Source organism: Anolis sagrei, chromosome 5, assembly GCF_037176765.1.
Source record: "Anolis sagrei isolate rAnoSag1 chromosome 5, rAnoSag1.mat, whole genome shotgun sequence".
Lineage (NCBI taxonomy): Eukaryota > Metazoa > Chordata > Lepidosauria > Squamata > Dactyloidae > Anolis > Anolis sagrei.
Genome location: NC_090025.1, coordinates 97,857,295 through 97,869,620, shown reverse-complemented (window position 1 = coordinate 97,869,620; position 12,326 = coordinate 97,857,295). Strand labels below are relative to the sequence as shown.

General features: G+C 37.2%; 1 protein-coding gene across 3 annotated transcripts in view; it reads left to right on the top strand.

The window, feature by feature from the left end:
* SCUBE1 (signal peptide, CUB domain and EGF like domain containing 1) overlaps window positions 1-12,326 on the top strand; it is a 282,888-nt gene that overhangs the window by 135,752 nt on the left and 134,810 nt on the right. For 2 of the 3 annotated variants that reach the window (XM_067468907.1, XM_067468905.1), the window contains 2 exons: window positions 991-1,107; window positions 6,230-6,319. In XM_067468907.1, the coding sequence (XP_067325008.1) occupies window positions 991-1,107; window positions 6,230-6,319 (207 nt within the window). The remainder of the gene's footprint in view (window positions 1-990; window positions 1,108-6,229; window positions 6,320-12,326) is intronic. The other variant, XM_067468906.1, reaches the window with a different exon arrangement.

Below are 12,326 nucleotides of genomic sequence, written 5' to 3'. Positions count from 1 at the left end.
GAAAAACTTCCTGATTGTGGAACTCTCTGTCCCGAAGTGTAGTGGAGGTTCCTTCTTTGGAAGCTTTTAAACAGAGGCTGGATGGCCATCTGTCGGAGGGTGCTTTGAATGCAATTTTCCTGCTTCTTGGCAGAAAGGGGTTGGATTGGATGGACCACGAGGTCTCCTCCAAGTCTATGATTTCCATGGGTGGGCAATCTCTCACATTTAGAGAACAAAGTAATCTTACAACACTGTTTCAAGTAGTTTTCCTTTTTTCTTCTTCTAGTATCACAGAAATGGGGTTGTTTTCTGCAAGTAGAGATTTGAATAGTTATTGGGATTAGTATTTTCTGTTGCATATGTGTGCAAGTATCATCGTGCATGTGGCTTCTTTAGAACCTTCATAGGGATTTTGGGGGACCCTGCTCACTCTAGCGCACAAGTCAAAGCAACCTTCGACCTATTCCCTCAGTTCTTTTTCATTGCTTTTTTCCAGCAACTAGAAACCTTCATGTGACCCACTTTATTCATATTTCTTTATTTTTATTTCCTTGTATGTCCTTTATAACTTTCTTTATTATCTCAAACATTCTCTTTTCTTTGATATCATAATTAATTTATTGTCATTAAGGGCTTGTGTGGCCTTCTGCAGATGATAGTGAGGCAGTAAATCTTTTTTTGTTGAAACAACTCAATTAAAGTCTGGGTTTCAGTTGAGTTGTCCAAGGTCCTAGAAATAGTTGAACTAATGCTCTGGGTAGATTCATCACTGTGCTGATATTAGGACTGTTGAAGGTAACAAACTGTACCAGAGGACAGGACCAGCAATGACAGAAGATTTGATCAAAACCAATGTAAATATTAGTCGAATTATTGTGTCCTATGCCTTACCTTTTAAAACATTACTTTCTTCATGTGCCTAGATGGTTCCCCACAAACAACTAATTAGTTTCATTGTTGTTTTATTCATATATATGTATATACACATGTTTTTGGGGGAATAACTAGTAACCTGTAACTATGGAAATGGAGGCTGCCAACATACCTGTGATGACACAGATACTGGTCCTGTCTGCGGTTGTCACCAGAAGTATGCCCTACACTCTGACGGACGAACGTGTATTGGTAAGTACCTCTCTAAACAATAGAATTTGCGGGGCGGGGGTGAAATATTGTTTAAAAAATGCACAATCAGCTCTTGGTGTTACTTAAGATTTGTTTTGTAAAGATTACGGAAATCATCACTGAAAAGGTATAATGTATTTCTCCTGAAATATTTGACATTGTTTGTGTTTGTGTGTATTCTACAGTACTTTTTAAACACATTCATGTACACTGTGAAACACTGTTCAGCTCTCTGCCCCCTTTACTTTTTAATGCAAAAGTAGGAGCAGTTACTATTCATGCATGTGTAGCACTAACTAGAAGTATAGTTTTGACAGTTGTGTTATCAATATTATAATTTATACAATTTTCCAATTTTAAGAATTATTTGGGAGATAAATTAATTCTCATTATGAGGACTGGGACGTGTATTTTTAAACATGTGTGATCCATGTGGGGGATCGGTTCTTATCATGATCATATGATGAGAAGCAAACATGCTAACTCATACATGAAAATGGTTCACCACATGGTTTAAGTGGATTTTCTGTCTAAAAAAGAAAGAATCCATACAGAGAATATGTCAGAAATCACACATAACAGTTGAGTTTACCAAGTGCAATGTCTAGCTACCTTATAGTTTTGGTGCAATGGGTTAAACCCTTGTGCTGGCAGGATTGCTGACCAACAGATCAGCGGTTCGAATCTGAGGAGAGCGGGTTGACTTCCCTCTGTCAGCTCTAGCTCCCCATGCAGGGACATGAGAGAAGCCTCCCACAAAGATATCAAAACATCTGGGCATCCCCTGGGCAACTTTCTTGCAGACGGCCAATTCTCTCACACCAGAAGCGACTTGCAGTTTCTCAAGTTGCTCCTGACATGAAAAAATAGTAATATGAAGGTTTGAAGCACCATTTTAATAGTATTGTAAAATATATTTGTTTGTTGCAAGCAACATCTCTTTATTGCAGATGTTGCTTTTTTTTAAAAAAAAGTTGTGCTGTTCAAGTTGAATGAGCAAAGAAATTAATTTCACAATTCAGCAGCAGATCAGTTGCACAACTTCAGCACTTTCCAGTAGCTTCTTCCTGCACAGTATTTTCAGTCAACTGCTCCCACAAACTGCAGTCGCTCTGGAACTCTTTACAGACACTTGAGCACATGCCTGGCCATTGTCAGTTTTACCATTGTCTTTCTCCCAGTCTAGATGACATTACAAACTTACCACAGCACACAGTTATATCTTGTCTTAGCAGACAGGTTCTTTTAATCAATTACATAGAGCCTTCGCCGAACAGTATCACAGCACAAGGAGAGAGTATACACTGTACATGACTTCCTTATATACAATTCTATACAATTACACATAGCAATCACCTGGACTAGGCCAGAACACATTCCCCAAATGATTCCCTATATACAGTTAATACATGACGCAGCATTTCCAATAGAAGCCTATTAGCAGTGCATGACATTTCAATACATTGTAAAACCTCACAAAACCAGTTTGTAATAAAGTCACCACAGAATGAATATACCAACTGTTGAATCCATGATGAGAACCTGATGCGAGGATATAGAGTCAATTTGAGAAATAAAGTTTAGTCTTCAACTATGTAGGCTAAAGAATATAACTGTATTACATGAGAGGCAAGAAAATATAGAAATTCATGAAGTGAATGTTTTCTAATGAGGAATAATTATCTAGAGTTTATTGTAGTGACAATCGTAGAATAAGCAGAGGTGTTATTTAGTATAAGTTTACAGATATATCGTTTATTGGATAAGGGACTTGCAAATGGTAATAGGTAATAAAATATAATCTTTAAATTTTACACCAAAATATAACATTTATTTAAAATCAATCAGAATTAGACTGTTAAAGCTTTTTATTTAATGGGAGATGTGCTTAGGTTTGTCATGTGAGATCAATGAGACGTAAATGAGTTCCAACTGGTATTACAATCTATAGCAGTGGTTCTCAACCTGGGGTCCCCAGATGTTTTTGGCCTTCAACTCCCAGAAATCCTAACAGCTGGTAAACTGGCTGGGATTTCTGGGAGTTGTAGGCCAAAAACATCTGGGGACCCCAGGTTGAGAACCACTGATCTATAGCAACTGTATTTGGGAGAAGGTCACATTCAAGAAATACATTTTAAATATGGCAATCTGAAATATTATCAAAAGGTATGATCCAACATGTAGTATGCTCATTTCAGTGTCATTGATTTCAGTAGGAGAATCAAGCATAAGTATTACACCTATACAGACCCATATCCACATCTTTGAATGTATTTTAATAAAATTGTGCCCATAATAGTTTGGTGACTGTTTTCATCTCATTGTCTGGTTACTCTCATAATATAAAAATACTGAACATTATTTGACTAAGCTAGTCCTAACCGATTTCAATGGAAAATGATTACACCATTTTTTCTGCATTCTCCTCTAAACTGAAAGAACTTTAAACTGTTTAAATCATTTTACACATAATTTAGAATTTAGCATGAAAAAAATTGGGTTTCACATTTTAAAAATTCTGGTAACATGTTAAAACATGTTTACAATTTTTCAAATTGCTCTTAAATGTTGAATTTTTCTAATTGTATGAATGAATTTGAATGCATAATTCCAGCAAACTTTGTATACATATTTTACTATAATCCTTTCTTCCCTTTTAAACATAACATTTGGGTACATTTTTGATGAAATTAACATATATTGATATCTTTGGATAAATGTCTAGTTCCAGTAAGCCTGTATATTTGTTGAACTGAATATACTGAATGCCCTTTCAGCCAGCTTTGATTGTGTATAACTAAAAATATTGATCCAGGAATGAAAACTATTCAACTTTTACTTTTTGCTGCTCTTATGTTTAGTACTATCAATCGGAGCTCCATGAATTTTAAAAAAGAAAATTTTGGGGCTTAGGATGAAAGACACTTTTTTCCTTTATTAAAAACAAATTTATTTATGATTTTATCTTGCTGTGTTCATCTTGTTCTTGGATTTCTTCTAATTTTAGTTTTGCATACCTGAGACTTCTCTCTAAAACTTTATTTGCATAAGAAACAATTTAAAAAAAGCCATGTTGTATTATTGAAGAATTGGGGGCATAGGTACAGATTTTGTTCAAGGAGCTGAAAATGAATCAATTTTGCTTAAATCTTTCAGCCTTCTAATTTCAAGGTGATATGTATTTGGTTTGGCATTAAAAACTGTTGAACTGTTGAAAACTGCACATGCTCTCCTTTATTTTTGCAATATAATATATTTGCTATAGAATACTACTTCATGTTACATTTTCTGTGTTTGTGATGTAAATCACATATTGCTGCTTGTGTCGTTTCCTCCCTTCCTCCTCCTTCTCTTCCTTCTAAGTAGCTTCTTCTGTTAGATTTTTTTTTTTTACAAATTTTGTTTTATTTTTACTCCTGCTTTCTGGTGATGGTTCCTGATTGCCTGTCTTGTCTGATCCCTGCTGTTCATTAATTATTTCTGGAAAAAAATATTAAAAGAAAAGACAAAAACCTCAAACCAAAGCCTCTATTGCAGCCTGATCCCATCTAGAACTTGTTTTTTTTCCTCTTAGAACCGTCTCTTGTTACAACTCAACCATTTAGAATGACCACAGATAAAACCTGCCAGCTGCCTCCACTTCTTTCTCCTATCTGCCTACTGTTTGCTTTCTTCAATAGTGGTGCCTATTGGATGCAGATACCTGCAATGGCACCTACATACCTTTTTGTCTAACCCATTTTGTCTTTGTTTTCTCAACTTATCCGCTTATTTTATGTCTGCTGCATGTGAAAAGTCCCCACTTGTGTTTGGTATTTCCTTTTTAAATGCAATACTTCATTCCACGTGCATTATTTTGATCACTGCTTCCCCTGTATTGGCTTTTTCCCTTGAATGAGACCTTTTACTCACTTCATCTCTTCCCATCTTTGCAAGCAGATTGCTTTTTGGTAGATCTCTAAATATTGCATCATTTAACACCTATTAATGCTGGATAGGAGCTTTTCATATTTCGGATATCAGAAATGACCTAAAAGATGCCCTATGCCAGGGGTCCTCAAACTAAGGCCCGCGGGCCAGATACGGCCCTCCAAAGTCATTTACCTGGCCCTCACTCAGGGTCAACCGACTTGAAAGCACACAACAATCCTATCTCATCAGCCAAAAGCAAGTCCGCACTTCCAATTGAAATACTAATTTGTTTATATTTGTTAAAATTGTTCTTCGTTTTAATTGATTGTATTGTTTTAAAGTGTTTTTGCCCTACAAATAAGATATGTACAGTGTGCATAAGAATTCATTAATGTTCTTTTCAAATTATAATCCAGCCCTCCAACAATTTGAGGGACTGTGACCTGGCCCTCTGTTTAAAAAGTTTGAGGATCCCTGCCCTATGCTAATGATATCCCCCACTTGACTGCATGCATCTAAAATCTCTAATCTCTTTCTGTGACATCCTTTGTCTAGCATTGAATGTTTAGCTAGTCATGTTCCATAGACAAGCAGGCAACCAGCACTGCCCAACTTAAGTGTTTTGGTTTTTTAAATTTATATTTGTTTTGTTTGCTATTTTAATTTTTTTTAAATTTGCATGCATTTTTTTCTCTTGTGTTTTAATACATTGTGTCAGTGTGCACAACGCTATCATGTACCCATGCCCATCCATCACCGGATTCTTTTAGCTCTCTTCTGTGTTTGATCACTTTTCTTGCCAGCTGAAAAGCTGGCGTCTCTTCGCCTGCAACACTTAGATTGTCTTTTGTGTGTGAATGTGTAACCATGTGTCGAACTTGAAGCTTTATCAATTTAATTTCTCAATTAACACTGATCTGGGGCACCTTCTCTTCTGTGTTTGCGTTATGACTAGTGTGACACCAGCTTAACGTATGTTGGCTGGCTAATGTTCCATCATTTCCTTCTGCCCACCTCCTCCACTCCCTTCCTCCAGCACACTTTGATTTATTTCTGGGATTTCAAATGGAATTAACTCTCTAAATGGGGTTTTAGTGCTTTCATGCTTCTTGGCTTAGGTTGTACCAGGCCAAGAAACTGTCTTCAGCAGTGGAAAATTGGGCTTTTCATTAACCAACTGCTCCATGTTTGTCCCTTACTTGTGTTTTAGAGAAGGATGAGGCTGCAATTGAGAGTTCTGAGTTCAATGCCACGTCAGTAGCTGATGTGGACAAGCGGGTGAAACGGCGGCTACTTATGGGTAACACTTTTCTTCCACTTCCTTTGATGTGCTCTCAACTTTTGTTTCTGTGTGGATGGGGATGGGGTGTTTTTCAATTATTTTTATCTTGAGTTAATCATCTGTGTGCTGAGGTCATGATTGTTTAGAATTCTGCTCTTCCATCAAAAAGCCCATTTCCCATTTTAAATCTGTTCTCTTTCCCATCCAGTCCCTCTAATACTGTAGCTTTAATGTTTAAAGTCTTTGGTGCAGAGAATCAAACATTTGCCACTAACCTTGCTTACCCGTTGCAAGTCTGCTTTACACATGTGACTTGTGTGTTTTCTTTGAGTACAAATTGATACAGTTTGGACATATATAGCCCTTGAGATTATATTTGGATGCTGATGTTATAAAATGATGTATGTACTTTTTGCATATATCTAACAATTTTCCTGCACCTCAGCTGAACTATTTATATTAGTGCTTTAGATAATTTTATCTTCTTGTGGTTTGAAATTATGAGAATAATTCCTACACCTCTCCACTCCCATGGTTACTGATGTTCTTCTTTAAAGAGTAATTGTAAGGAATATAGAGTTAAGGTTAGATGGTATCATCTCCAAAATTATAATTGAGCACAAAACTATTGAAGCCACCAGATCCTACAATATTAACTTAAATTACTCTCTGTGTTATTAGAATGTCATATACAGACGAAAACAAGTGGGGGAAAACAAAAACAAAGCAAAAAAAGATTTGGTAAACTACTGGGTTCAGAAGAATTTAATTTTTTTATTTAGTCATTTGAAGCTGGTGAGTGAATAGCTTTATATCAGTGGTTCTCAACCTGTGGGTGCCCAGGTGTTTTGGCCTACAACTCCCAGAAATCCCAGCCAGTTTACCAGCTGTTAGGATTTCTGGGAGTTGAAGGCCAAAAACATCTATGGACCCCAGGTTGAGAACCACTGCTTTATATTGTCCACCAGATTTCATTATAGTCATCCCTCCATATTTGTTGGGATTTGGACCAAAGACTCCACAAAAGTAAAAAAATAAAAAACTTTCAAATTAAATAATACCTGAGGGCAGGCATGTAGCCAGGGGGGCTTGAGGGCTTCAGCCCCCCCCCCCCCAATTGTCAGGGTAGTCCGCGAGAAGGCCATACTGGTACATTATTTAAACTGTTATGTTTATTCATATCATGATCTGACCGCCATTCTCAATATATCCCATGTGCATGGGGCTATTGGGATAACGATACAAAAGGTTTGCTAGGGTAGATCCTCAGCCCCCCCCCCTCGAATCAAACTCAGCCTTCCCCCCCCCCCCCCAAATCAAACTCAGCACCCCCAGAATCAAAATCCTGGCTACGGGCCTGCCTGAGGGAATATTTATCTAGGAATCTTTAAGTCCTCTAGCACAGGGCTACTAAACATTTTTCAATCGCAAACCTTTTCTACTGATTTTTTTTCATGACCTCTTTCCACTGAATAAATGTTTATGCTGCCCTGGACATAGATAGGTATATAAATTAGGCATACAAATGAAACATTTACTTATAATAAACTAGCATTTTAAAGCCTTGCTTCCTTTTTATGAAGTACAGCTGCAGCATTTTCTGCAGAGTCCACTGTAATACTCCATGTTGTTGCTAACAGAATTATGAAAATATCTAGGTGGCATACAGAAACCTTTTAATGTTGCCAGTTTTTAATGACCCCAATATTTTGTGAAGTTCTTAGCTATTCTAAATGTTTGATTCAAAACCAACTTATCATATTTAATCAGCAGAAACATTTTCTCTTTGAAGAAAAAATAAAACTGATTTTAAATTATAGCATCAATAGATAGTCTATACCAGAGCTTTCTAAACTGTGTCAGCTGCAGTGTGTAGGTGTGTTGTCCAAACCTAATGAGAAATCTCTGACTCTTTGTGAAATAAGCAATAAATAATATTTTTTAAAATATATAAATTAAAGTTTTCATGAGATATGTTGTATCCCTATACACTTTGCAATTACAATATATGTAAGTGTACATATCTCTTAAACCTGAATTACTATGTTGTGAAATGATGGTTGTCTAAACGTTATGTCATTAACATGAAAAGTTTGGAAAGTTCTGTAAACATATAGTTCAGTACCTTTACTAATTTGCCATGCAGATATCAGTGCTTATTCATCAGACAGGGTTTCTGGGGTCCTGGGAGTTAAGAAGTTAGCAACAAGTATAGATTAGTCATTTTCAAAAGTTAGAGTGTTCAGGAAGTTATGTACTTCAGATGTTTAAATATTTGAAGCAAGAAATTTAGTGTATTCAATGCTGAGAGTTGACAGAAAGGCAACTATAAAAAAATACATCTAGACATCTTCAGCTGTAGGCTGGTACCTTGCTGAACTTTCCAGATCATTTCAATTGTAATTTTTTTTTTTATAATTCCTTTGAAATGAGTCGGAACGATAGCTAATAATAATAATAACTTTATTTTTATACCCCGCCTCCCATCTCCTCAAAGGGATTCGGGGCAGGTTACATGGGGCCAAGCCGAGCAATACAGTTAAAACATAACACATTAAAATGCATAGCAGCAAAATAATAACAAAAAACAATATAAAACAAAATATTAAGCAGTGTATAGAACAAATTTTGGAACCAACAACCAATAGCAAAATTCAATGTGGGTGGGCGGACTGGTGCAACAACAATAGAGGATAAAGCTAGTGAATAAAGTGCATATATCATTTAGCATATAGCTAAAAGATTTCAGAATGACCAGAATTTGAGGTGATGATACTAGAATAACTTTCATCCAAATTTTGTCAGAACCTCCAAGATATTGTACCAGATTTTGTGTCCAATATAATTTAGATTCTGCATACTATAAGTCTTTTTAGGATATCTGAAAAAATACACAAAAATATATTTCTCCATTTTTCATATCAATGTCAAAAGCAGATTTTTGGGCCAGAAATTGATTTTGCTTTGATAAGTGAATATGTCAAAGGTAAAAGCTAGGGACATGTAACAAATACACACAGGAAAGATGCTTAGGAAAATCTAAAAAGAAAGAAAGATCTGTTTATTTGAAGGGGTGATAAATTGCATTGCTGAATTTAAAATGTCTCCATTTGCACAAATATAATAAGGAAAGGAATATAAATTGGGGGGGGGGGGTGAGAATACAACCTGGAAAAAAAGACGGAGAGCAAAGAAAGCAATGGTTAAGGACCCAGCACAAAGGCAATAACAAGAAACAGAGGCAAGAAGTGGTCCCATCCCATTTACACTTCCTTTATGTAAGCCAGAGAGAGAAAGGGAGCCCCTCACCCATCCTTGCTCATCTTATTTTGGTGTGGGGGGCTGATCAGAGTTCATCAGCAATGTGAAGGAACTATTTTGGGTTCTTGAGATGGAGTGGAGTGGCAGTAGCCATTTTAAAATAATACCGTAATACTCCCTCCTCACAACTTCTTTCTTATCTTTGTATCCTCCCTTGGGAAAAAAAGATGATAATGCACAATAAACATTAACAAACACAACTGACTTCTCCCCTCCTCAAGCCAAGGCAGCTATCAAAATATTGTAATATACCGTACATACTTGATAATAAGCCGACCTGAATATAAGCCGAGATACCTAATTTTACCACAAAAAACTGGGAAAACTTATTGACTCCAGTATAAAATGAAGACGGGAGATGCAGCAGCTATTGATAAATTTCAAAATACCAATAAAATTACATTAATTGAGGCATCAGTGGGTTAAATGGTTTTGAATATTTACATAAAACTGTTATTTAAGATAGGACTCTCCAACTCTGATTAAACCATTATTCTACACCTCTTCAATGTAAGCGTGCTTATGTATCCTTCCAATAATACAACAACAACAACAACAACATTTTATTATGGTCCAAAGACCCTTATTGTACTATAGGCATACAAGGTATGCAGATAATGAGATTAAGAACATCCAGTTCATTGAACACACAAATGGATAAAATTAATAACAGTTAAAAACTGATTAAAATATATGTAGGCTAAAACATAATAAAAGACTACGAGAAGTGCTGTCATATTTCAGCCTGTGTCTAAAATTGGGAATTGTCTAATTCTGGCTGCCTCAGAAAGAAACTTAGCAACTGCCAAGGTCACATGGGGAAGGAAAGTTGTCACTAAGTAGAAAGTTCACATAAAGTTTCACTGGACTTACTGGTAAATCCCTTCGTAGAGGGTTTATTATGTGTGCTCAGGGCTGTTCATAGAAACTGCATGACAGTAGAATGTGGTAGAGCTGGGCATGTTTAGCCTGAAGAAGAGAAGGCTGAGATGAGATATGATAGCCATGTATAAATATGTGAGAGGAACTCATAGGGAGGAAGGAGCAAGCTTGTTTTCTGTTACCCTGGAGATTAGGATGCGGAACAGTGACTTCAAACTACAAGAAAGGAGATTCCATCTGAACATGAGGAAGAACTTCCTGACTGTGAGAGCAGTTCAGAAGTGGAACTCTCTGCCCCGGAGTGTGGTGGAGGCTCCTTCTTTGGAAGCTAATTTAAACAGAGGCTGGATGGCCATCTGTTGGGGGTGCCTTGAATGCAATTTTCCTGCTTCTTGGCAGAGGGTTGGACTGGATGGCCCATGAGGTCTCTTCTAACTCTATGATTCTATTATTCTACTTCCTGTTTGTTACATGGGCAGAGTCTTTCATTATATGAAGTACCTGCAAATCTCCCACACAGCAATTCCAACAGGAGCACATTGCACCTTGCTTTGGAAAATAGAAAACGCTATTTGGCTACAGTCAAGTTCTTTAGATAATTTGCTGCATGAAAAGGCCCAAAATAATGTATGGACAGGGCACTAGGAGAGGAAGATACATAAGAGCAAGAGTGCAGCTCACAAAAGGCAATGTCCCACTGTCTCTGTTTGATTGATTTGAGAGCCATGTCAAAACCCAGATGAGTTAGGAGAAATGCAGAAAGGCCGATGGGGGAGACTTTCTTAGAATTGATCTTAAACCAATTGCTGATGTACTCATCCTGAGCTAAGTGATGCATCAAACTAGACCCTAAACTAAAAAAATCTGATCTTGAGCTAATATTTAAGTGCCCACCACCAGGCTCTTATTGACAGGAGTGCTTCCCCGGATTCAAGTAATAAGACACAGGAAAATACACATCTGGGGAGCTGGAAAAGGCCCCTTAAAAACTGTTTGCTGTTGGTCTATCTTTGATGTTAGGCCTCTAATCCAGATGCTGAAAGCATACAGCAGCTGGGAAGCTGTCTTAGTGTTAAAGACTTTAGTTGCCGAAGGTATGAACAGCCCCCCTTTAGTAGCAGTAAGACGCAAAATGGCAGAATGCTTACTTGAGCTTTGAAGGTAATGGAACAATATGAGTAGACCAGGACAGTCTGTGGTGAAAAAAAAAAGTCCCAGATATTGGAAACTGCATAAAGCAGTAAGGGGATTCTTCTAGTTCCAAGCTTAGGCGAGTGACCATTGGGGTCCAGAAGGGTATCCGCCATATCATTTATGAATATGTTGTGTAGAGTGGAGGCAAGGATGTATCCTTGACGTACCCCTCTGGACATGAATATCTCACCAGAGAGTTGGTCCAAGTTACCACATCTGATCTGAAGTTTGCTGTCTCTGTAAAGGGCCTTGATAAGGCCTAGAAGTCTTTTTTATTTCAATGTCTTATTCCACTTTTCCCATAGTTTGTTTCTTGAGATGGAATCAAATGCTGATTTTAGGTCCATGAAGGCCACAAACAGCTTGCCTTGTAGTAGTCTGACATGTTTCTCAGCAAGATGTGAGAGCACTAAACAGTGGTCAGTAGTTGAATAGTTCTTTCTAAAAGCTGCTTGTGTGTCTGTAATTGTGTTGTTTGATTCCACAAAAGAAGAGTGTCTCTTGCACAAATGTCGTGTGTAGAGTTTTCCCATGATTGGGAGCAGATTGATTGGTCAATAGTTCCCAGGGTCGCTGGTAGGACCTTTCTTGTAAATTGGTGCCACAATGGCTTGTTTCCAGTTAGCCG